The sequence below is a fragment of the Canis aureus genome, chromosome 1 (genome assembly GCF_053574225.1).
Source record: "Canis aureus isolate CA01 chromosome 1, VMU_Caureus_v.1.0, whole genome shotgun sequence".
NCBI lineage: Eukaryota > Metazoa > Chordata > Mammalia > Carnivora > Canidae > Canis > Canis aureus.
Window position 1 is genome coordinate 49,553,884 of NC_135611.1, and position 25,167 is coordinate 49,579,050.

General features: G+C 49.6%; 2 protein-coding genes across 10 annotated transcripts; both read left to right on the forward strand.

Annotated features, from left to right (window-relative positions):
• The first annotated feature begins 316 nt into the window (after positions 1-316).
• Positions 317-5,302, forward strand: MRPL18 (mitochondrial ribosomal protein L18). Of its 2 annotated transcripts, none has more exons than XM_077899000.1 (4): positions 317-664; positions 903-1,089; positions 4,179-4,239; positions 4,895-5,302. In XM_077899000.1, the coding sequence occupies exons 1-4, from the start codon at positions 571-573 to the stop codon at positions 4,964-4,966; spliced, it is 414 nt and encodes a 137-aa protein (XP_077755126.1). In that variant the 5' UTR covers positions 317-570; the 3' UTR covers positions 4,967-5,302. The 2 variants fall into 2 exon arrangements, with proteins under 2 accessions (XP_077755126.1, XP_077755118.1); XM_077898992.1 differs by having other exon boundaries at positions 381-664; positions 4,179-4,410.
• Positions 5,303-6,791: 1,489 nt separating this feature from the next.
• Positions 6,792-24,788, forward strand: PNLDC1 (PARN like ribonuclease domain containing exonuclease 1). 8 transcript variants are annotated; one of them, XR_013380511.1, is made up of 19 exons: positions 6,792-6,925; positions 7,341-7,398; positions 7,650-7,723; positions 8,762-8,801; positions 9,518-9,641; positions 9,804-9,892; positions 11,458-11,606; positions 13,160-13,236; positions 13,420-13,563; positions 13,998-14,067; positions 15,637-15,722; positions 17,137-17,192; positions 20,155-20,219; positions 20,637-20,690; positions 20,776-20,941; positions 22,392-22,491; positions 22,794-22,887; positions 23,085-23,183; positions 24,276-24,788. XR_013380511.1 is itself a non-coding variant. In XM_077899026.1 (19 exons), exons 1-19 carry the CDS (start codon positions 6,850-6,852, stop codon positions 24,337-24,339), a joined length of 1,767 nt encoding a protein of 588 aa, XP_077755152.1. In that variant the 5' UTR covers positions 6,792-6,849; the 3' UTR covers positions 24,340-24,788. The 8 variants fall into 8 exon arrangements, 7 of the variants coding, with proteins under 7 accessions (XP_077755152.1, XP_077755162.1, XP_077755181.1 ...); XM_077899026.1 differs by having other exon boundaries at positions 22,794-22,969; XM_077899036.1 differs by having other exon boundaries at positions 22,392-22,458; positions 22,794-22,969.
• Positions 24,789-25,167: the final 379 nt, after the last annotated feature.

The following is a 25,167-nucleotide window of genomic DNA, read 5'->3' on the forward strand; positions in this document are numbered from 1 at the left end:
GGACGTGGCGAGTCGGGGCTGACTTCCGAGCCCACGAGCATACGCTTGGGGGCCTGAACCTGGGTGGGACGGGCCAAGTGCTTTCTACGAGGAAAATGGCCACCACGGTTTCTGGAGAGAAACTGCATCTTGCGCTGCGCCGGTTCCTCCCGTTGCCCAGCGGGGCCGTGTGTGGATCTGACCGCGGTCGGCAGACGCTTTGCGACCGCAGGACCAAATAAGGCAACGTGAAGTTACGGGTGCCTCGCGCCTGCCGGTCCGGCGAGACGCCGCCCGCGACCTAGCGAGCTGCGCCCCGCCCCCCGCGCGGTGCTGCGAGGTGGTTGGCGGGCTCCAGCGTAGCGTGCGCCTCTGCGTGGGCAGTGATTGGAGGAGCCGAGGTGACTGATCGCTCCGTCGGCCACTCGGCGACCCGGCTCGCCAGTTCCGGGCGGAGGCGTCGGTGACCCCGGGGAACCCCGGGGAACCAGTTCTCCCTGAGTCAACATGGCTGCGGCCGGCGAGCGGCTGGGACGCCGGTGAGGGGAGGACGTGAGGCTTTTCCGAGGCGTAGCCCGCGATCCCTCAGCGATGGCGCTCCGCTCGCGGTTCTGGGAGTGCCTGTCGGTTTGCAGAAACCCCGGGAATTCCCATTTCTCTCAGACGACTCCTCGGGGGCTGCACAGTAAGTGTGCACATGCAAGTCGTGTTTTATAGTCCACCCCGCCGAGCAGCTTACGGGCCGACAGCGCTGTGACGACAGTACTAGGACCTGTGATGACTGCGTCCCGTGACCAGACTTCCCTCCCTCCCTCCCGGGGAGCGAGGATTCGGGGAGTGGACGGGGATAGCGGTTGGGCCTTATTCCCGTTTTGTCCGTGTGTGTCAGTTTTTAAGATACGCGTGGTGGTTCCCGTTCTTAGGGTGTGGGGTCGCAGCGCTGTCAACGAGTGCCGAGCCCGCGGCGAAGCCTGAAGTGGACCCTGTGGAAAACGCAGCCGTCGCCCCAGAGTTCACCAACCGGAACCCCCGCAACCTGGAGCTCCTAGGTGTGGCCAGGAAAGAGCGGGGTTGGGGGACAACCTGGCCCTCCCGGGAGTTCTGGCACAGGTAACTGCGGCGGCCGGTTAGCCGACCGACGGAGCAGTGCACGCTGCCCTGCAAAGCGTTCCTCAGCTCAGTCCACAGGCCGGATACTTGTGGCGATTCTCTTCTCGGGAAACCGCCGTTTGGTGGTGGAGGAGGGGTCAGTGGCCGGGGGCGGGGGCACAAACCAACAATAATGGAAGTAAATAAATGAATGTCAGGGAGAAAATTTAAAGAGGATGATGTGAGGTTGGGGAGCCTGGGTGCCTGCTAAGGCCCCTTCTGAAAGATAAGGTAACCTGCCGAGAAGAGCACTCCCAGCAGAAGAAACGGCTGGGGTGGGTGGGAATGGGAATCCTTTCCTAAGGACTATATAAAATCGTAACAGGAAGTTAGAGTCATAACTATGATATATTCATTCCACAAACATTAGGCCTATGGCACTTCATAGGCATTGTGCTAGATGCAGGAGATGCAAAGAAAGTAGATTTCATCCTTGTTAGCAAAAATTTTAGGTTTTGTTTTGGAAGATGGAATAGGGATAATAAAATTTTACGATTGCTGTGATGCGTTTTTACTTAGTGTTCATAGGAGGAGTCAAAGAAAGGGAGTAGGTAGGTCACTTTTGAAATAATTTGGATCTTAAGTCTAAAATTCTTTTGAAACCCAACCGTTTCAACTTAATATTTGGACCATCTAAATAGAGATGTATTTTCCCACTTTTTTAAATTTCCTATCTGCTATATTCACATTATCATCAGTATGGAATTTTGGCATATTATAGTGGGAAGTGACCTCAGAGAAGATGAGTCCTGTGCCTTTGTTGGACAAAGGTTCAACAAATGGTTTAAGACACAGATCAGCAAACGATGGCCAATGGGCCAAAGTTGGCTTGCAAACTAAAAATTTCTTTTTTAAAGTGTGAAAACAAATTTCAAAAAATAATATTTTGTGACGTGAAAATTATATAAAATTCAGATTTCATTATCCACAAAGAAATTTTTTTTTTTTAAATTTTTATTTATTTATGATAGAGAGAGAGAGAGGCAGAGACACAAGCAGAGGGAGAAGCAGGCTCCATGCACCGGAAGCCCGACATGGGATTCGATCCTGGGTCCCCAGGATCGCGCCCCAGGCCAAAGGCAGGCGCTAAACCGCTGCACCACCCAGGGTTCCCCACAAAGAAAATTTTATTGTAACATACCACCACTCATTCTCACCTGGCTGTTCTAGTGTTAACTGTGGCTGAGTTGAGCAGTTGCAAGAGACCCTACGGCTTATAAAGCTTAAAGTATTTACTATCTGAGACTTTAGGGAAAAGGATTGTTGACCCTTGATTAAGAAATTGTGATTTTTCACTAGGGCTTCCAGCAAAACCAGGTGTAGAACCCACATTTCTCAATCTAGTGCTTTTTCTGCTGTTTCACACTAAGAATCCTAGTGTGATCTCTAATTTTAGTGTTTTCTTTAACGTGAGCTTAATTTTTAAACGTGTAATATAAACATATGCTATAAAATCCAAAGGGGGGATAGTTTGTGTATCCTTTTAGAGAGAATTTGTGTATACCGGTATAAACTTATAGTTTTAAATTACAAATCTTAGCACACCATGTACACTGTTATTCATCTGAATCCTCTCCGCTCCCTTCAAAATACATCTTGGAAATCCTTTATGGTGTTTAGGAACATTAATTCTGGGGCCAAAACCCTGGACTGAAGTCCTAGCTCCATTACTTACCATTAGTTGTGATCTTGTTAAAGTTTCTAAACCTTTCTGTGTCAGTTTCTGTGGCCTTAAAAAAAAAAAAAAAAAAAAGATTATGGGCAGCCCTGATGGCTCAGCGGTTTAGCACCGCCTTCAGCCCAGGGCCTGATCCTGGAGATGCAGGATTGAGTCCTGCATTGGGCTTCTTGCATGGAGCCTGCTTCTCCCTCTGTGTCTCTGCCTCTCTCTCTTTCTGTGTCTCTCATGAATAAATAAATAAAATCTTTAAAAAAAGAGAGATTATTTTGAAACATGAGCTATCCCAGTAAACAAGACCGTGCCTGACATAGTAGGCACTCAATAAATGGTCAGCAGCATTCTTTCTGGTAACTATAGAATACCACTGCATGGATGTTTTAGTTAGCTAGCTCCATACTGATGATTACCTTAGTGATCCAAACCATGTTGCAATGAATTGCGTATGCATCTCATCAGTGACCTGAGTGTATTTTCATGGGCCTAAGTATTAATATTTTGTTTCTGGGAATAGTCTGTTCAAATCATTTGCCTACTAAGTTAGTGGGGGTTTTTTATTGAGAGGAGGCTTTTTACAAATGGAAATTAGTCCTTTGTATAATATGTGTTTTAAGTATTTTTTGTTTCTTGCTTGCCTTTTGACTTCAGTTTACTGTTTTTTAAACTGTAGAAAACTGTTTTTTCTTTATAAAAGCTGGATGATATGGTTTGATGTCCTATTTAAATAGGCTTACCCTGAGATTATTAAAAAAAAATCCTGCTTGCTAGTATTCCTGTTTCAGTTTTTAATTTAAACCTTTGATTGCTCTTTTATTTATTTTGGTGTTAGCTGGAAAGTAGAAGCGTAGAATAAGTATATCCTTCCTCATTGGAAAGTCATAACTTATAGCTCTGCCTCCTCGAATCCTTTTTTGAAGTAGATGTTATATAATAATTCTCACATCTGGGATCCCTGGGTGGCGCAGCGGTTTAGCGCCTGCCTTTGGCCCAGGGCGCGATCCTGGAGACCTGGGATCGAGTCCCATGTCGGGCTCCCGGTGCATGGAGCCTGCTTCTCCCTCTGCCTATGTCTCTGCCTCTCTCTCTCTCTCTCTCTCTATCATAAATAAATAAAAATTAAAAAAAAATAATTCTCACATCTCAGAAATATCAAATTACTCCTGGATATTTGAGGTTAAGTGGAAGTGTTTGATTTATTGAGGATATTGTCATAAAGACAGGAAAAATACTTTTCCCAAGTAAAATCCAGGTTAACTGTGTTGAAGTAAACAAATTGAACATAGCGTTCTAGAGAAATATGGAGGCGTTTATTCACCTGAGGCCTTTTATCTTTAAGATTGTTTTGATTTGATTCTGTTCTCATCTCATTTAGGTTGCGAGTTATAAAGACTCAGCATCACGTAGAAGCACTCGTTGAGCATCGCAACGGCAAGGTTGTGGTTTCAGCATCTACTCAGGAATGGGCTATTAAAAAGCACCTTTATAGCACCAGAAATGTGGTGGCCTGTGAGAGTATAGGACGAGTGCTGGCAGAGCGATGCTTAGAGGCAGGGATCAACTTCATGGTCTACCAACCCACTCCTTGGGAGGCAGCCTCAGACTCGGTATTTTGGTTTTTGTACTTATTTAAAAGGTATTAATTCTTGACAACAGGTGCTTACGTAGTAACAATAGTTGCATTTATCAAGTTCTTTCCATGTAGCACATGTTGAGGTGGGAATGAGGTTGACATGCCTGACCTCATTCCATCCTCATTGCCCAGAGGGTCAAGATTAGTATTCCCAAGTCACCTGAGGCAGGCTTGTCCAGAGTCAGTCCAGGGTCACTGATTCTATCGCTGCAATGACCACCACTTTGCTTCCCCGTTCAGGTTAACATCTTGTCTGTATGATGAAACACTAGTAATCTTTGACATCTACAGTTTCTTATCTGTGTCATTATTAAGATCACTTTCTGGAAAACCAGTGTGGGCTTGGAAGTTAGCAAGGAACAAATCGGCTGTTTTATTTCTCTTGGGAAGTGAACTGTTTATTATCAGCTTACTTGTGCTGACTTAATCTTTTCCCTTTTATGGATCTTCAAAACCAGATGAAACGACTACAGAATGCCATGACAGAAGGCGGTGTGGTGCTGCAGGAGCCTCGGAGAATCTATGAATGAAATAGCATTGTTCCAAACGGGGAACTAGGAAGCTGTGAGGTGCTACGTCCTTCAGAAGAGAGCATCTGGAAGAAGGGCCAGCTGGGAAGTTTTGTACAATCCCGTAACAGTGTGGAACATTACTGTAGTTAACTACATTACTGTAGTTAACATCACTCCCTCCTCCCCTTAGGTCTGTTTTCGGGGTTGGGTGGCGGTGGTTAAATCGAAGGCTAAATTCTTCCCCTCTCTTGGACAGGAGAGAATTATCTGGGAAAAGCGGTTGCCAATTATAATTAACTTTCAAAGGACAAGTTAAATGTTTATAAGTTAATGAATAAAGGCATATTATGAGCACTTTGTGGTTACGTGAAGTTTTCTTTGCCTTTGAGCTCACTGTGGCAAGAGTATACATAGGAAGTTTGTGCAAACTAATTGTTACCACGTCCAGCTCATAGTGGGTGATCTCAAAAAATGGTATTTGTTGCTGCTTAGGGTTTGGGCCTTTTCTTAAAATAGGAAATGCTCTATCCATCAATTTACTATTAACAGTCTTAGTGCTATGAAGATAAAAGGGGCAGAGTGGGACCTTAGTTGGGCTCCTGAACTCTGACATGCAAAACGAGTTGTGAAAGAAGAAAGGAATGCAGTGAAAAAATGTAAGTGGAAGTGGAAAGGAGCAGGATTGGTGTTGCTAAATTTGCTTTGAAGTCAGGGTTTGTGGAATTGGAGGCGAAGCTTGAAATCATGTTAATCTAAGATGAAACTGGGCTAGGTGGGAATCATGGCAGCTCTCTACAGGAGTCGATTAAATCAAAGTAACTATTTTTGGCTATTTAAGACCGGTGTGAAGAGAAGACCTGTAAGTAGTTAAGGTGGCTTCTAGAGTACTTCCCAATTTTAAACATGTATCCCAATTATGTATTCATACAGAAGTGAAGTAACATTACTATTTATAATCTGAGTGTTGGATATTTTTAAAAGATATGTATGTACCATTTTTTCAAAGTATGCTTGGTTCTGAGAGGCCTTCAGGATGCAGTGACTCAGTGGCCCCTTTGTGATCAGTAACTACCCCAAGTGGGGACATTTAAAAATGTATAATATAGGTCTAATATTTTCTTCCCTCATCTTAAAAGACTGGAGCATCTCACTTTGAAGACTGTGGTTGTAGAAGGCTTCTCAAAATAGGTCTGGTGTTCAGAGGAGGACGTAAAGACCAAAAACTGGACTAGTATTTTTGGAATCCGCAGTGACAAAAACAGGGTTCACCTGGAAGTGACCTAGGGTTTTTCCTGCAAGGAATAGGATTGTCCTAGATCATCTCTGCACCAAAGATTCTCCAAGTTTGATAGGCAGTTCCTGAGGGCCTTTGTGGCAAGTTTGAGAGACTGTGTTCTAAATGATGAGCCAGAAAAAGTGAAGAAAATGATAGGATGGGGTGGCGGAGATTCAGGCACAGCTCACTATGGGCCACGTGCAAGGACGCGCTGATATAAACGGGACAAGGTGCGGCCCCCTGCCCCCGCGCTGCCCCAGCTGCGGTGATTACCTACTCACCGAAGTTCCTTCAGGTGCCCTCCGGGCATTATTTTCACCTACCACCCCTCTCAGTACCCTGGGTCTACCTAGGTGACTCACCTTCGGGCCACCCCAGAGCCATCTTTGCGGCGCCCGCCGGAGGGCTGGGCTCTGGCTGCGAAGGCGGGGGCTCCGGCAGCCCCGCGGGTTGGCGAGGTGTGTGTGTGTGTGTGGGGGGGGGGGGGTGGAAACACCTGGGGGCGGGCAGGTGGGGGCACGCGGCCAATCAGGAGCGAGCCCCTTAAGGCGGCGGCGCGGCGGAAGCGCGTGAAGAGCGTGGCAGCACGTGGCCGCACCGGCGCCCTGGGCCGAGCTGCGTGGCCATGGACGTGGGCGCCGACGAGTTCGAGCAGAGCCTCCCTCTGCTGCAGGAGCTGGTCCTGGGCGCCGACTTCGTGGGTGAGGCGCGGGAGGCGGCGGAGGCCGCGGCTCGGGTGGGCCGGGGGGGCGGGGGCGCGGCCCAGCGGGGACGGGCGCGGCCCAGCGGGGACGGGCGCGGGGACGGGCGCGGGGACGGGCACCAGGCCGCGGGAGGCGCCCAGAGGGCCTCGGAGGGCGGGGGGATTCCTTCCCCTGCCTGGGCCCCCGGGCCCCGGGCCCCAGTGCGGCCCCAGCAGAGCAGAGCCCGTGGGGTGAGTGGCCCGCCTTGTCCTTGCTTTGGCTTTCTGCTTCTCGTCTTGACCCCGCCTGGCCTCTGAGCCCCGACGGTGAGCCGGATACGTTTGCCACCTGCAGCCTTTACGGCAGGAAGAGCTGGCAATGGTCTGCGTCCGGGGACCTTTGTCTTCCTTTATTTTTCTTTTTTGGCCTGCAGGTCTGGACATCGAGTTCACGGGCCTTCGCTCCAACCTTTCCCGGCCCCAACAGATCAGGTAAAGCCAGAGCTGCCTTCCAGCTGAGCTAGGGAGGTGTGCTCACCTGCGCCCTGCTGCCTGTGACTCTGGCACCTCCCTGCTCTTTGGCAGCAGTCACCGTGTGGGCAGCGAGGGGGCAGGACAGCACTTTGAGGGGTAGAGGGCCTGGGGACCCGGCCTTTGCCCCCAGTAGTAACAGGGTGCTGAGCCAGCAGGTGCCTCCGGCCCTCTCCCTGCCTGGGCACTGAGATGCCTGTGTTTTTCCACAGTCTTTTTGACTTGCCCTCGGAGTGGTATCTGAAGACCCGCCACAGTGTTCAGCAGTTCACCATCTGTCAGATTGGTGAGTGTGCTCTTCAGCTGTTTGTAAGGAGTTAATAAAGGAGGTGTTTGTATCATCTCCGTAATTCCCACTGGTTACAAACGGCCTGGACTCCTTTCAGAGAGCCTGGCTATTGTTTCACGTGATTGTTTCGTTTTGGGCTGTGTTGTGCCTGCAGGGGCCAACGCTGTGGAACAAGCAGAAACTGAATTTAGCAGCTTCGTTGCCATGCCTTACGGTTAATCAACGTTAAGGAGGCTTTACCATCATTCAAGGGAAGACCTGTAGGAATTTTGTTTACAGAAAACTTATAGAAACAAGGTTGTGTTATAAACATCTTGTCTGCAGCCTGGTTTGTTTGTTTGTTTGTTTTTTTTCCAATAATGGGGCTTAGAGATATTTCAATATCAGCATAAACAGACCTCCATTTTTAACTATGTGACTCCCTAGTCTTACAAAGTGAATGCATCAATTGACTCAGTCTCCTGATGATGCATATTAGGATACTCTGTGTGTGATAGAACAAGCTGTATTAATTATCTTGGTTTGTATATATGTGTTCGGTATACCCCCAGCAGATTTTACTGACGCCTGTTTTTTCTGTGAATGATGCACATCTGTGTGTGTGTGCTCTATCCTTGTTCTCTGCTATTGTTCTATTGTGGTGTTTTTCATAATTATAAGACCTCTGTGAAAAGTATACAAAACAAATAAGTAGGTTTCTGTTGTCTTCCTCTACTTTGAAGCCTTCTTCATTTTGTGCAGGGTCTGTTTAACAGTATGGACAGTTTAAAGCCATTAAGTGTATAAATCTCTGATTTTAAAACTAGAAAAAATGTCAATATTCTGTGCATGAAAAACCCCTTGATGTTCTATTGTAGTATTTTCGGTATGAGTTACAGCTTGACAGTTCTCCTGTTTCCAGTCTAAGAGATGATCTTATTCTAAAGCATACACAATATCCCTAGGTGCAAAGTACTGGTCAAAATGTTGCCTTTCTGAAGCTCACTTCAGATAGGTTTTCTTTGGTATTCATTTCCTCTGTGCTCGTTCTTCTAGGATTGTCCGTGTTTTCCAGTATTGAAGGAGAATCAAACAAGTAAGTATGAAGACCTTTTGCAAAGCACCCGGCACTTGCCCACTAATCTTCTTCACCTGCTGCCCTCCACCTCCTGCCTCAGGGTCTGAACCACTTGGGCCCCGGATGTTCCGCAGTCTTCTTGCCCTTCTACCTGCTTCTGTGCCCTCTTACCCCACTGTCCTCTGCGGCTTCTGGCTCTTCCAAGTCTCTCTTGGCCCAGCATCTTTTCTGGGGCCTTTCCCAGCACTGAGCCCCCGCCCCGCCCCCTGCCCGTTTCTGCACCTGTGCCTCAGGGGAGCAGTTAACATGGTGTCCTAGTGAGGGTGACCTGGTTCCTGGGCACCGTCAGAGAGCGTGCCACACGGTAGGCTCGGGATGGGGAGTAGACCCTTCCCAGGGGGCAGGATCTCTGCCTTTTCCCTCTGGACCCAGAGCCAGGCAGGAGTACTAGGAACAGCCAACATTCAAACACTCCTCGAATGAAAGGAGGAGCCTGCTCCAAGTCTGCACTGTGAGTTAGAATTTTTTAAGATTTTTTATCCATGAGAGAGACACAGGCAGGAGGAGAAACAGGCTCCCTGTGGGGAACCTGATGCGAGACTCAATCCCAGGATCCAGGATCATGACCTGAGTCAAAGGCAAATGCTCAACCACTGAGCCACCCAGGTGTCCCTTGTGAGCTAGAATTTTAAAGACCGTTTTGGCTTTTCCTTATGTTTATTTTTTTCTCATAGGTATGTAGCCCATTCATGTAACTTCTTTCTCTTCCCTACGACATTTGGGATTTTGGATTCCGAATTCTCTTTCCAGGCTTCTAGTGTTCAGTTTCTGAATCAGTATGGCTTCGACTATAACAAGGTATGGCAGCAGAGGAGGGCAAGGGGAAGGTTGGAAAAGTTCTTTGGTCCAGGTGGGCGGAGTCCCATTTGCCTTCCATGTGACCTGGACGAGGATGGTTTCTTTCCCCTCTGCTCCTGTGTGTAGAGGCTGCCTCCACTTGTCTCCTTGTCCCCTGTCTAGTTTCTCAAAAATGGGATCCCCTATATGAATGAAGAGCAGGAGAAGAAAATCAAACACAACATCCTGACTGGGAACTGGAGAGTTCGCAGGTAGAGCCTGTTTCTCCAGGTGCTTTGGGGATAGGGGTAGGGGTGGGGGCGGGGGTGTCTCTTGTCTCTGTCACCGGCGTTCTTCTGTGTTTCCTGTGGGTTAGCGTGCTGGCGCCGGGGTACGGTGACCTCACGCCAGCACCTTTAGCTGAGTGGCTTTGGCAGCACACAATCAGCCAGACACCGCAGCTCCGAGTCCTGGCGGTCCTGTTCTCTCATCTCAGATGAGAGCTGTCTTACTGCATTGAGGACGATCTTTAATGTCTAAAAGTGAAGGGGGGAAAAGAGAAAACACAGACTCTTAACTCTACATCCTCAAATGAAAAAGCAGGAACTTCATTCCAGTGCTGCAGGGGGAGAAGCAGGTTGTATTGGACTCACTCTGGGATGTTACACTGGCCTTCAGTGTGACCTTGGGGATGTCTTGGGGGGTAAATCACAGGTGACCATGCCAGTCACGTACCTTCGCCTGGACATCCTGCCCCATGTTCCTGAATTTGTGCACTCCTGAAGGCGGGGTCTCAGCCTTTTCTCTTTACCCCTCGAGGCCACTTGTCCTACTTAAAACCCAATACTGCTGTAGACAGGGCCAGGAGTGATGGCGTGATAGCATCGTGTGGTCACCTGGGCCCCAGGAAGACATGCTGGCAGAGTTGGATGGAGCTGAACTAGTCCTTTCAGCTCTTTGAGCTTTCGATTCTTTACCTTTATCAGGACAGGGTTAAAGTACCCTGATTTTTAGCTCTGGAATGTTGTAACTTGAATACTGGGTCCAGAAAACCATGTATTAGTAGAGGTTTTTTTTTGTTTTAAGTAGGCTATATGCCTGATGTGGGGCTTGAACTCAACCCCAAGATCAAGAGTCTTGTATTCCACTGAATGAGCCAGCCAAGTGCCCGTGGAAGTTTTTGTTTTTTTCTGAAATTCTTATTCTTGGCTTTTCATATAAAAATGTAGCTTTTTTTAATTTAAGATTTTGAGAGAGAGCACACGAGCAAGGGGAGGAGCAGAGGGAGGGGGAGACACAGGCTCCCCACTGAGCAGGGAGCCTGATGTGGGACTTGGTCCCAGGATTCTGGGATCATGACCTGAGCTGAAGGCAGATGCTTCACCGACCGAGCTACCCAGGCACCCAAAAATGTAGCTTTTTGTAGGAGAAGAACTATTTGAATTTTTAACGTTCTGTTATTTTCAAATGTTGGAGAAAAGTCTTTCCTCATCTCAAAATAACATCGTGTTCTTACGTTTCTAACATAGGAGAAGACGTGCTTACCAAAGTTCCTGTCTTTTCCTTATTTCACCAGATGGTGCTTTTTCACCCCAAACGCTGAATTAAGCAGACAGGCCTCACAGTAGTGCTTAGTGCTGGCTAGCTCCCATGCAGGAGAAAGGGATGGGACCTTCTCCTGCGAATGTATGGGAGAGTATGGGCCGAGTGGTTGGCGCTCTCTTGTAGAACAAGACTCAGAAAATATAGTCTTATTTGGATCTATTTTTTTTGCTGAGTTGGCAGTGTTAAGACTGGAGTCCTCCAAAACTGCTGTCACGTTAACTCTGCTTTTAAGGTTCTGGTGGTTTTCTGCAGCATCCCACTCTCATGTGCCCACTTTCAGTTCTCTGGATAAAGACCAGATCAAGGTGGTGATTGATGAGGTGACACGGTGGCTGGATTTGGCTGAGGAGGGCGACTGGATGACTCTCCCCGGTATCGCTGGTAGGCTGTCCCCCAGCCTGGGGTGTTGGGGCTGGTGACTGTTGGGTGCAGGGGTTGGGGGGAGCATACACTCTGCTCCCTGTGGGGAGTGTATGTTCTGGGCACCGGCTCAGCAGGTGAATTGTCGTTGGGGTTAAAGCTCTGACCTCAACTCGGAAGCTTGAGGTTTTCTGACCCATTTGGAGTTGTGTGTGTGTGTGTGTGTGTGTGTGTGTGTGTTTTAATTTTATTTACTTGAGAGAGGGCACATAAGTGGAGGGGGTGCAGGAGAGGCAGAGGGAGATGGAGAAGCAGGCTCCCCACTGAGCAGGGAGCCTGATAAGGGGCCTCGATCCGAGGATCATGACCCAAGCTGAAGGCAGACATTTAACTGACTGAGCCCCCCAGGCGCCCCTATTTTGAGTTTTCAGACTGAAGTCCAGCTCTGTTTAGAGTCGTCTTTTTCATCCCAATCCTGAGAGTCCTGTGGGGCTCTCTTGTTCATCTCTGCATTTTCTTCCCCTCATGGCACAGTGTAGAATCACAATGAACATACCCTGGATTAGTGGTTCTCAGGCCTGGCCTGTGACACCTCCTCCCAACCCCAGGGTCTCCAACCCTTTCCCTGGGCGTCCACAAGGTCAAAAGTATTTCAGAATCTCACTGGCCATTGTCACTGTGCCTTTGCAGGAATAGTAGCCAGTGAAGCACTGGTGGGTAACCCTGCCAGCACCTCGGCACAGTGCTGACTGTAGTTATTTCAATTTGGGTATTTTCAGCCATTTTGTCAAGTGAGAAAAGCAAACCTGTCACTTGCAGAAAAAGAACTCACAGAATTTGCTAGTGATAAAATTTGAGCTTTCAATCAGAAACTAAAATTCTGGGAAACTTGGCTCTGCCACCAGGAGTTTGACAGCTTGCCAATACCGAGACCTTTCTGATGGTCGGTGGCCACATGTGCAAGTGTCTCTTGTTGATAGCGTTTAACGAAATGTGTGAACTTCAGGAGACTCGAGTACCTCCACAAACCAGTATCTTTCACGTAACCAATGCATGAGATTACAAAACCATGGGCAGCGATATAATGGGTTTATTATATTTGTAAAGATTTTATTTATGTGAGAGAGCACGAGTGGGGAGAAGGGGAAACCGGGATCCCAGGACCCCGGGATCATAACCTGAGCCGAAGGCAGATGCTTAACCGACTGAGCCCTTGGGTTTGTTATTTTATTTAATTTATTTATTTTTCTGGGCTTGTTATTTTAAAAGAGAACTCTTTATGTTGTTTACCGCACGCTGTTCTAACGTGCTAAGTGTCAAAAGCTATCACCTGCGCCCCCCCCCCCGCCGGCCACAAAGGCCCATCGGGGTACTCCATCTCAGAGTGGCCCTGAAGTAAACTTCAAGAATGGATGTGGATGTGAATGCTGTGCTGTCCTGTCATGGGGCTCCTGGGCTTAGGCACACCTCCGCGCTGCCTCTCCGTTGGCTCTATGCATCTCTCAACTCCTCCTGAGGAAGCTAGACTGCCGTCTGTGATGGTTCTATGCGAGCCTCATGTCTCCTTGCCACAGGCTTCCAGGCCTTTGAGGTCCAGTTGGTGCTGAGGCAGGCCCTCCCTGACATCTGGACGGTCCTGAGAGACCAGGGGGTGAGTTCCTACCTGCGAGCAGGCTGTCTCAGTGGCCCCATTTTCTCTCATCCCACCAAATCTGGCCTCTGAAAGGCTTTCTTTCTTTCGTCTTTTCCCCTTCTCCTCGTGAGATGAACCACTTCTTTGGCTTTGTTCCCAGGAACCCAGGATTCAGAGAACTTGTCTCTACTTTTGTCTCAGATTATAGTAAAAAAAGTGAGTAAACAACACCGCTGGTATCTTGAGAACACCTCCTGTGATCGAGAGAGCTGTTGGAAGGAGAAGATTCTTCTCTCTGCGAGGGGCTTCTCGGTGTTTTTCCAGATGCTGGTGAAAGCCCAGAAGGTAGGCAAGAAAAATCTCTTCTCTTGCTCTCTAGCAGTCCTTTGTATTCCTTGAGATAAGTGGTTCTTTCTTGTCCATAACTGGCTTTCTGGATCTAGCCTTGCTTCCCCTAAACTGATGAGTTAAGCTGGGACAGAGGGTCCGCATAAAACACTGTGGTTCTTTTCCGCTGTTACATACACGGCTGCTTCACTACTAGCTGACCTAGAACTGCTGGGGGAACCTTGTTTCATTCAGAGCCCCAGCGTGGACCCTGTCCCACATCCTCCTACACCCTGCTTGTCATCCTGGCCGTGGAGCGGTTGCGTCGAGTGTCATGAGGGTGGGGTGAAAGATCACAGTGGGTTCTAAAGCCACCCCTTCTGTGAGAGGGTGTTCACCTAGGATGTCTGTTCTTACACCTCTTCTGTGCACCTGTCGATTCGTCCAAGTAGCCCCTAGTGGGCCACAACATGATGATGGACCTGCTGCATCTCCACGAGAAGTTCTTCAGGCCGCTCCCAGGTACGGGTACACCTTCCGTTCCCTTTCCGGGCTTCTCTCGACCCTTGCAAGGGGCTTGGGTCCAGAGTGCTCCTGCAGTAGCCCTGACATGCACTGCTCCCCACGACTTGGTGGGCTTCTGCAGAGTTCCAGCACATCTGTCCTTGTTGCCATCCTCCCAGAGGGGAAGCCAGGTGACTGATTTTTTTTCTGGCAGGAAAGCTTACATTTGACTTGATCCTCTGATCCCCATTATGGAAATTGTCCCTTATTCTCATATATAACCTTGCAAAATCAGAAATGGGAGCAGGAGGGAAGCTGCCTTCAATCTCAGCTATAATCCTAACACTTGGCTTTTTCCTCTGAGTTCTCACAAATTAGGTCGCACTACATAGTTGATGGTATGTTTGGCTGTTTGGCTCTCCCCACCACCACCCCACTTACCCAAAGCATGTATGTCATTCACTCAATAAATGCCAATTCGGTGGCTGTGTGGCCTTGTTTTATGGCTGGACCGTGCTTTTCTATGACTGATGCCCTTGCTTGGATGTACAACCGTGTAGTGCTGCTGTTAAAGCACGGACTTGAGAGCCATGCTTGGGTCCTCATTCCACCCCTGTTACCTGTGTGAGCTCCAGCAAGCTACTTTCTCCATTTCCTTGCCCATAAAATTGAGGGTAAAAATAGAACCAACATCCTGATACAGGGATTAAATGAAGTCCTGTACACTATCTAGACAAGGAGGGCAAGATGGTGCTAAGATTTCCCCAAGAAATGTATTGATAAAACACCTTACTTTGAGCATACTAAGAAAATTGGGGGAGGAGTAGGGGTAAAATTAATAAGCATTCACCAGAAGAGCTAAGACAAGATTTCTAGGAGAACAAGAGCTGGGTAAGGAAAGGTCGGGGAACATGGCCTGGCCCTGTGAGAGCGCGAGGAGGTGTGGGCTGGAGATGAGTCATGAGTTGAGCCGTCCTCCTACGTTGTAGGAAATCACAGGTAGATGCCTAAAACTGGAGAAATTGGCAGCAGCATGGTGCTGCCCGTTGAGAGATCTGGGAACAAACACCCAGAGAAAAGGAATGGAAAGTGTGTGGGGAGTGGGAAGAGGAGAGCAAGGCTTGGTGTTGGTTGGTTTCGCAACAAACCTCTTTAAACTATATGCAGGTAGGCCTTTGATCTGAATATACCAATCAGTAGCTTAATTTATCAGGGCACTTATAATTTTTAGTTGACTTTTCTTGAATCTTCTCTGAACAGTCCCTTACAAATGACAATTTCATATCTGCCTTTCCAATAGCATTTCTTTCTCCTTTTTTTTTTTCCCCCCGTTGGCTAAAACCTTGCAAACTACATTAATGTTGACCATAGAAAATATCCTGAATTTAATAGTCATTGGCTTTCACCACCACGAATGGTGATGGCAGGTTGGTTTGAGATCTGTCAATTCTTAATGATTAAGAGCAGGGATGTTTTTAATTCTCGTTTTGTTTGCTTTATTTGTTAGCGTTGGTGACAAGCTAGATTGGAGAATCTTCTTCCCCATTTTTACCAACGTACCCTCTTTTGTCTGGTCTTTCCCTTTAGAAAGCTATGATCAATTTAAGTTGAATATCCACAACCTATTTCCCATTCTCATTGACACCAAGAATGTGACCAAGGACATCTGGAAGGTAATGAACGGGACTGCTTTGGGTTAAGGAGTGCTTTGTCCCAGTCACACTTCACTTTGTCTCTTTCTAAAAGTTTTTCCTGGAACCCTTCTCTATTTTACCACCAATATTGGCTTCATTTGTATTTTATTTTATTTTTTCATTTGTATTTTAGCGTTGGGTTATCCTATTAGCTTCCGAGTTTTTTTTTTTTTTTTTTTTTTCCTTCAAGTTCTCATGTTTTGAATGAGTTCTCTTTAGCTTGTCTGATCTAAATAAGCATGTCATGGAACAGCTTGTTCTAGAGCTTGATATGAGTGATGAGTATTTGCAGCCAACTTCAAGAGCATCAGGATGGAGGAGGTTCTGAAAAATCTTTACTGAGCCATAAGGTCATGAGTTTTCCACCCTGAGCACATTAGTCACCTGGGAAACCAAGTCCTGACACCTGGGTCCCACCGCCAGCTTCCTGTGGTTTAGAGGGATGGGCGAGTGTTTTAAAAGCTCCCAGATGGCTTCTGTTGTGCAGTTAGGGCGTGAACTACACCTGGAGAAGGGACCCACCAGCTAGCTTAAATGTTTCTTAGAAATTAAACTGAAGAACAGAGAAGAGGAGTCAGATCAGCATTTTTTTTTTTTTTTTTAAGATTTTATTTATTCATGAGAGATACCCAGAGAGACCGGCAGAGACCTAGGCAGAGGGCGAAGCAGGCTGTCTGCAGGGAGCCCGATGCAGAACTCTGTTCTAGGATCCTGGGATTACGATCTGAGCCGAAGGCAGACATTCAACCACTGAGCCACCCAGGTGTCCCTCAGATCAACATTTAAAAGCCTCAAGCTGGTCACTTAAGATGAATTACTCAATAAGGGAGCCACAGAAATGGCACTGGGTTACTTGGTACATCTTTGCCTGGAGCTGTGTTCACTACTTGCACCTCACCAGTTCCTAGCTCTTAACACGCTAATGTGATGTTGTCTGTGTCCATGTGGTGGAGTCCTAGGGTGAAGCAGAGAGGATGTGGGCTGATCTGAGGGGACCGTGTGTACCCTTTGCCACACAAGAGTTGATGAGCTCTAAGGCAACCTGGAGTTCCCCAAGGCTTGCTAGTTCTCAAAGCACCTGGTGTTCTACATGTATGTCCTTGGCCACGGCCGGGAGCCTTGGAGGCATACATTTATGGAACCTCTTAAACACTTGTCTTTGAAGGAAGGTAGTAGTTGTTGCCGTTCTTCTAGTTTAGGTCTTTGGGTACTTTCTAGGAAACCCAAGATTAGTAGGTGCCCAGATATCAAAGAATAAGGAGATTTAAGTTTGAATAGAAAGAGGGGCTTATAGGGATTATTTTCTAGGTTCTTTAATGGCCATTTGGTAATCCTCAAAGTAGATAACAAAAGCACAAGTTTTATCTCCCTCATTTGTTTTCCATAATTTTAGGAACTGAATTTTCCAAGAGTTTCAAACCTTTCAGAAGTTTATGAAGTCCTAAACAGGTAAGGAATTTTTTTTTTTTTTTTAAAAAGCAGTGCAGGGATTCTCAGTCCAGGGCAGGGGGAATTTTATTCTCCAGGACATGGCTGCAGTGTTGAGACTTTGGATTGGTATCCGCTGAGTAGAGGCACAGGACAGCCCCCCACAGCAGAGGATTCTCCAGCCCGAAATGTTCTAGTGCTGAGGTTAACCCTGTCTAGAGGGCCAGGAATCCAGTAAAATACCTACGGCTGATGGATTATGTGATTTTTTTTTTTTTTTTTTTTTTTTAAGATTTTTAAAAATTTATTTATGAGAGACAGGCAGAGACACAGGTAGAGGGAGAAGCAGGCTCCACGCAGAGAGCCTGATGTGGAACACGATCTTGGGACCCTGGGATCCTGACCTGAGCTGAAGGCAGACACTCAACCACTGAGCCACCCAGGCATCCCAAAATATTGATACTTCCTTTTTTTAAAAAAAAAAGATTTTATATATTTATTCATGAGAAAGACACAGAGCGAGAGGCAGAGATACAGGCAGAGGGAGAAGCAGGCTCCATGCAGGGAGCCCGATGCAGGACTTGATCCCAGGACCCCAGGATCATGCCCTGAGCCAAAGGCAGACGCTCAACTGCTGAGCCACCCAAGTGTCCCTACGTGGTGGTTTCTGTTGGCCACGGTTTAATTTCTTTTGATTGGTTTCTGATTACTGGAGATAATCTCCATGAGATCAGGCTCGTCTCCTTTCATCTGATGGTGGTTCTCCTGGGCCCACAGCAGAGCTGGTAGATGTGCCCCCAAGCATTTGAGTGAATGAACGACCTCAGTACTAGGGACGACCCTGATCTTTCTGTAGGAGAAGCAGCTCCCACCTCCCTTCCTGGCCTTAACCCACTGTGGCCTGGGTGCAAGTTGGTGGGGACACAGGGCCTGGGAACCCAAGGGTGTAGGGGCAGCTCACCTCCTTCTGCCCCAGCTGGGAGGACTAGCACCCAGAGCAGCGGTGGGGAGAGTGCCACATTGCGGCAGCTGAAAGTGGCACCTTTTTGAGAGGTGATCAGATCTGTGCCTCTGTTGGTGGCTGTCTTCTGACCACCCCTTGCTGTGCCATGCCTGGGCACTGGGTCCTCCAGCAGCGCCCCTGGTCTAGTTACAGGAAGACAGTAAGAGGCCCTATGCGGGGAGTCTCTGCTCCCTCCCTGCCCTCCAGTGTTGTCTTTTTAAGAGTCTCTCCTGCCAGCCTGCACATGTGAGCGCCGCCTGTATGCAGGGCGGGGTGAGGGGGTGCTCTACATAGCCTTGGCCCACGGAGGTCGGGTTCTCTTCCTTCATGAACCTTGTTCTTGCCAGCTTGCTGGGTGCAGGCTCTGCCATGGTCGCAGCCGAGGGGCCGATGTGTGTGAGGTGCATGGTGTATGACCCACCCTCTGGTGCCTGGCACTCCCAGCCTCTCCCCTCCCAGGCCTTCCCTAAGATCCTTTCCCAGATTTCTGGTGGGTTTTTAATTTTTTTAATCCATTCTTCCTGGGGTCTTGTTCTTCCACCCACCCCTTTAGTTCCTTCAGGGCGGCTCCCCAGCCCTCCTCTTGCTCATGACCATGTCCCTGGGTGACTGAATCCACTTCCTCAGCTTCCACTGCCACCATCTGTGACTGTTGAGACCCCCAGGGCCCCTTCGCTTGCCCCCTGTCTGGTGGCCCTTCCTACCCGCATGGCCACAAACCACTTTTAACCTGCTCTGTTCTTGGCCCTCAAGCCCACCTCTGTGCCTGAGGCAACCCCTGCTAGGTCCTCTGGCCCCAGGCCCATGTGCATGTGGGAGGCTCTACTGCCTAGGCTCTGAACTGAGACTCCTCAGGTTCAAGGTCTGGCTTTGCCACCCAGTGGCTTGTGAGCAACCTCTAGAGAGTGACTGAATCTCTCTGGGCCTCTGTCTTCCCGCCTGTGACCCGAGTAAGTGGCCACGGGAAACCCACAGGTGGCAGTAGAGGTGAACAGCTCACATGCAGGGAAGGACTAGGGTCCCTGCCTGTGCAGTGTTGGTGTTGGCGGCTGGCATGGTAGCCAGTGGCCCTAAACCAAATGGGCACACACCTGAGACAGAAGCTGGCAGTTCTGAGGTGCTTGGCACTGACCCATGTTGAGAGGCTTTGTTGGAAAACCAAGGGAAGTTTTCCTCGTGGAGTGCCCCCACCTGTGCCTGAGCCGGGCCAGGCCAGCCACTCCTAGTCGGCTGACGCCCTGAGCATGCCCGGAGGCTTTCTCGTGTGCCCTTCCTCTGTATGCCTAGCATCCCTGCCTTCGCCCCGTCCTCTCTCGTTGCAGGCATGCAACCTGTGGGCATCTCAGGGCCTGTCTGGCTCGTTTCCCATCGACACTGGTGTGATCTTTTAAAACATGAATCACCTGGGCTGTGTTTCTGGGCTGTCTTCCCCATGTTTCTGAAAGGGCTTTCCATACCCCCTCACCTCTCCTCCCCGATCATCCGAGCTCTTTTCCTGGCCCCTGCCCTTCCCATGGGGGCTTTGGCCACACTTAATGCCTCAGTGGCACTGTTTGGGCCTCGCTGCCTTTGCCTGTTCTCCATGTTCAACTTGCCGGACACCTCTTTGTGCCTCCAACCGTATGAGTTCCTGTGGTTCAGGACTCCTGGGGTGCTGCTGCGGTAGTGGGACCAGCTCCCAACCTGCCCTTTAGACCACAGGGTAGTTCCAGGCAGAGCTGATGCCAAGTGTATCAGGCTCGGTGCATGGCAGTTGCTCAGAGTGAGTGACCCAGCTGCAGCCTCTGGCACATCTGCCCGATTGCCTGGTTACCAAGACCCTACCTCCCCCCCCACTCCTGGGTTTGTGCCTTTTTGTTCTTTTTAGAAAGGCACCCCAGTCTCTAGGACCCTTTTATTTTTATTGACTTAACGTGGTGTGGAGAGCCCAAGAAGGGCTTATTTGCAGTGACTGTTCCTTACGCTGCTTTTCTCTACTAGTGACTTGAATCCTACCAAAAATTCTGGGCCAGTGGTTATTCATGCAAGCAAGTGTGAAAAATACGGTATGTTCCTGTGAGTGTATGCTGCTCCATGGTTGGCAAAGTATTGAGGTGCCAGGGATGAGGCCTCGCCTCTCCTGATCAGGGGCAGGTGTGTGGGAAGGTCACATGGGGTGCTCTATGTCTCCCCTCTGCCTTATGAAGGAGCCATCCTGGAAGGGATCGTAACTCCTGGGGGTCCTCTGTCCCCTTTGACATGTGGCTGGCTTGCTGGGCGGCGGGAGCCCACGGTGAAGACAGGCGGGGAGAAGCACACACACCTTTCTGAAGGAATGATGGGTGCTGGTGGTGTGTGCTTGGCCGGTGCAGGTGTGGAGCTGGGTGGGGAAGAGATTCCTCGTCCAGGCCGTGTTCTGATGGTGGCTCCATGCGCTCGCGCTCGCGCTCTCTCTCTCTCTCTCTCTCTCTCTCTCTCTTCAGTTGAGACCAAGTACCCCCATGAGGCCGCCTATGACGCCTTCCTCTGTGGATCAGGTGAGAGTTGCTTTCCTCTGCAAGGGGGCTCCTGCTTTACCTGTGGTAATCTCCCACCATCCTGAGGGTCTCCGTTTATTTCCAGGTGGGTTGCACGTAACGGACACAAAGCAGGAGTTGGCATATTTTGAGGAGGTGATCCGGTTGAGCCTGGACGTGTGTTACATCTCTAGCTTTTCTCTCCCCCCCCCCCCCCCACCACCACCAGTTCTTCTGAAAGTGGCACACTTGCTCCTATGGAGAGTACACAGGTGAGCGTTCCTTCCTTTCGTCCTGTTCCCAGAACAGTGGCCGCGTTCTGAGCCCTCGCTGTAAGCTAAGACCTCCTGGCTCCTCTGGCTCTCCCAAAGACGGGGGGAGGCAGTATCATTGGGCAGGGATGGTCCCTGACGGGGCAGCAGCTCCCCCACCCCCCCACCCTACCCCGTGGAGGATGGCCTTCCCTGCTGGTCCTGGGCCCTCGTCTCCACTTTGGGATCATTCACGTGCCAGGAGGCCAAGGGAGGGAGGTCAGCTGCAGGTCCCCGCACCTGCCTCAGTGCTTCCCAGTGTAGTATGCTGGCTTTATTACCCACCTGGTTCTCCTAACTGCATAAATCACAGGTAGGAGGACGGAGTGTTCTGGTCAATGAATGGCACCTCCTTGGGGCCTGTACAGGCTGGGGAGAAGGGGAGCTGCTTGGAATAAGGGCTGTAGGGAAGAGCTTCTTAACCCCAAGTTGGCATTGTAAATGCATTTACCCATGGCAGCAGCATTCTTGATTCCTATGGCACCAGGCTCCTAGGCACCGATGCCACACTTGAAATATGTGTTCTGTAGCCCCGTCCTTGGTGTATGCATTTGATAAGTAGGAATTAGGCCTGGTGGAGGAGCTAATCAAAATTGTAGCAGGGTCTTTGAGGCTGACTTGAAACCTTTTCTGACTAAGAAAACTAATAATCATGGACTAATTTAACTTTAGTACTGCCTGCATTTGCCCATTTTAGTAATGGCTGTTATACATAGAAATACTCTATGACCTGTTGACATGAGGCTGATAGCTTGAATAAGAAGTCTGTCCCCACCCCCTCCCCTTACTCTTTCCTTTGACAGCATCTGAGTGCTGACTGGGGAGGTACATGCATGCAAGACAGTGAAGGCTGCTAATGGCAGGGGAGCCCCATCGTGCCCTGCACCTGGGTGCCTTACAGCCTTTTGCTCTGAACCTCATGACTTAAAAACCCTCCTAGGTTTAGAGAAGTTCTATAGTGGCCTGGGGCCTGCCTGGCTCCAAGGCTTGTGCTTCTCCACGGACCTGTGCTCAGATGTGTGGTTGTGTCTGGATGGAGGTAGGGCAAAGTAGAATGACGGCTGAGGGGCGGCCATTAGGAATCAAGGGTGATGTCCTGTCAAGTGCACCTCTGGACCATGGCCTCTCACTAATTCTCTGAGCCCATTGCTAACATTTGTCAAGGAATTCTTACCAAAAGTGTCACCAACAGGCAGTGACCACCTGGAAGCCCTGCTTTGATTTGGGCCCTGGAGAGAACTTTGTGAGATTGGTTGGTGGGGGAAGCACGGTGATTTGGAGGGAGGAGGGGGAAGAGTGATCCGAGGCGGCCCCTTCCTCTGTTCCATCAGCGGACTCTTAGCTGTGGCTGAGGACCTGTGCTTGATCGCTGCTCTGCCTGAATGCTCTGGGGTTTTCTCTGTCCCTACAGTGCTGGTCCCATGCCTGAGCCCTCCTTTTCTCTCTACCTTGACGTGCTGGCTCCCTATGTGAACCAGGTGAATCTTATCCGAGCTGGGGTCCCTAAGATTGTGAGTAGCCTTTCTTTTGTTCCTTTCCCCTACTCAGAGGCATGTGCTGGGAAGCAGCCTGGTTTCCTGGGGGATATCTCAGAGGTGGTCTGATGACGACCAAAAACCAGAGTGAAGAGGGTGCTTCCACCCCGATAGGCTTGTTCTTTCCTTGTCTTCCTGCGCAAACCAATGCGGATGTGTACATTCCTTCCGTCCCCCTCCCAGTCCACACAGGACATCTTGTAGCCTCAGGATTTTCAAACCAGGTAGTTTGTCAGTGGGAATTTCAGAAAATCTCTGTTCTTCTCCCTGTCTTCTAGAACTTTTCTGGTCCAGATTGCCCCAGTATCCGGCCTCCCATCCTCCTCCTGCGTGTCCGTAGGTGGCCTGGGGTCAGCGAGCAGCAAGTCTATCGTGAGTTTCAGAATGTCTGCAAGTTTGATGTGCGGCGCCTCTCACGGAGCCAGTTCCTGCTCTTGACCAATAAGTTTAAGGAGTAGGTGCCTTGGCCTCCAGCCTGTCCTTGGGCCCCACAGCCCCTGTCTCCTAGTGGTCTCTTGGGGCAGCAGGTCTGATACTTGCATGCCTGACCTGAGAACTCCTCTTGGCAGCGCTCGGAGCATCCTGAAGGAGTACAGGGGCCACCCCACCCTGCAAGTCTCCCTGTACCGATACTGGAGACACTCCCCGAACATCAACTGCTTGTTACAGTAAGTGACCAGGACCAAGGCCGCTTTTCGGACTAAGACTACAATGTTGGTGGGCTCTGCATGGAGTGGAGTTCACTAGCTAGTGTGTGTTATGAAGGGGTCATTGACAAGTATGGTGACCTGAGTGTCGTTCGGTAACACCGGGCAAGCATTTATTAAACATCTGCTATATTGGGTACTATTGTGGGTTCTAGGTTGCATCAGCCAATAAAACAAAATCCCTGTTCTCTTGGAACTCACCCTCCAGCGGGAGGTAACTGTGAACAAGTGAATTATAGATCAGGTGACAAGTGTGTGGCAAAAACAAGAGCAGGTCAGAAGGTGGGAGTAGGGGGCTAGAGGGGGGCTGCCGGTGAGGGAGTAGATGGGAACCCCATTAAAGTCTTAAAGGATGTGAGGGAATGAGCCCGGCAGAGCTCTGGGGGAGATTGCCTGGGTGTGGGGCCGAGGCTCTTGGGTGGGGAAATGTCTGGTGTGCCAAGGGGCAATGAGGAGACCACGGAGAGGGGCTGGAGAGGTTTGTGGGCCTGGTGGGCCTGGGCTGTTGGGAGGAGCTGTGGGCGGCCAGGTGAGGTGCTCTGTGTGAGGCAGGCTGCAGAGGGCCAGGGAGGTGGTCGGGAAACCAGGCAGGCATCCTGTCCAGTTGGGCTTGGACTGCGTTGGTGGCAGAGTGGGGTGCTGAGGCGGGATCATGGGCAGCCCTGGAGCAGGGTCGAGTTTGGGTTTTCAGCCTGCGTGACACAGATGGAATTGCTCTATGAGGGTTTTGGCTGCTGGTTAAGAGCCTTATCTGTAGAAAACCACATGCTTGGAGAAAAATGTTTGGCTATCTTTTCCATCTGTCAACCTTTGATGTAAATCACCAGGAAAATGACTTGTCTGCATGTGTCTTGGGCCATTCTGCCCTGGAGTCAGAAGTTCATGTGGGGAGAAGGATGGGAAGATGGGGATGTTTGGGTGAGCGGGGCCGGGCCTGCGCGTCTGTCCTCTGGACCTGCCTGTCTGTCCTCTGGACCTGCCTGTCTGTCCTCTGGACCTGCCTGTTCTCACACGGCTGTCGGTGGAGCCGCTGACCTGCTCTCTGTCTTGCAGGGTCTGTGGTGTGGTCACTACCTGGGCTCTCCTGGCGCTTCTCCTCGGAAGACCTGGCCCCTGAGTGCAGCCTGCAGCCCCTGTCCTATCTCTGCACCAACCTGGGACAGCCAGCCGGGTTTTTTTTTTTTTTTTCTTTGTGGGTTTTGTTTGTATAAATCATATTTTACATGTAGACCGATCTGTGAGGTCCTTATGAGAAGCTTTGTTCTGAATGTGAAATACTGTAATGATCATCAACGATAAAGAAATCCTTAGATGTGGCACTTTGGTGGCCAGAACTTTTCTTTCTGTAAATGGGGAGATGTTCCCACCCCTGGGAATTTAGGCTAGACCCCACCCCACCCCCAGAGGGTCTCCTGCACAGACCACGAGCACGGGAGCTGGACAGCAGGTGAACCAAAGACTACGTTATTTCTGGGAGAGAAAGTTTTGGCCGATAGGCCATTTCCCAGTTGGGAACCTCTACCAGCCTGAGTTTAGTAAAGAGGCAAAAAAAAAAAAAAAAATGAAGCTAAGTGTCCATATGTATTTGTGATGTTTTTTTGAAGATTTGAGAGAGAGATTGGAAGCACGAGTGGAGTGGAGGGCTGGGGGGGAGGAGAGGGAGAAGCAGGCTCCCTGCTGAGCAGGGAACTGGATGTGGGGCTCTATCCCAGGACTCTGGGGTCATGACCTCAGCCAAAGGCAGATGGCCACCCAGGTGCCCCTCCCCTTTTCTCTTGTGGGCTTTTTGGGGCTCAGTCTCATTAGACGAGCTCCACATGCAGTAAGCAAACGTGAGAAGTGAAAAACACACTTAGCTGAGTGTACCAAGTGACCATTTTGGCTTTCCAAGATTGGGGCAGGGCCTGACCACCAGAAGCTAGTTTGTGTAGTTCTGGAGTGAGGA

Coding starts and splice junctions, on each gene's coding strand:
- PNLDC1 (XM_077899026.1), top strand. CDS start 6,850: ATGGACGTGGGCGCCGACGAGTTCGAGCAGAGCCTCCCTCTGCTGCAG. Junction 8,802..9,517: donor ATTGAAGGAGAATCAAACAA/GTAAGTATGAAG, acceptor TTTTTCTCATAG/GTATGTAGCCCATTCATGTA. Junction 13,564..13,997: donor TGCTGGTGAAAGCCCAGAAG/GTAGGCAAGAAA, acceptor TCGTCCAAGTAG/CCCCTAGTGGGCCACAACAT.
- MRPL18 (XM_077898992.1), top strand. CDS start 571: ATGGCGCTCCGCTCGCGGTTCTGGGAGTGCCTGTCGGTTTGCAGAAAC. Junction 1,090..4,178: donor TCCCGGGAGTTCTGGCACAG/GTAACTGCGGCG, acceptor CATCTCATTTAG/GTTGCGAGTTATAAAGACTC. Junction 4,411..4,894: donor GGGAGGCAGCCTCAGACTCG/GTATTTTGGTTT, acceptor CTTCAAAACCAG/ATGAAACGACTACAGAATGC.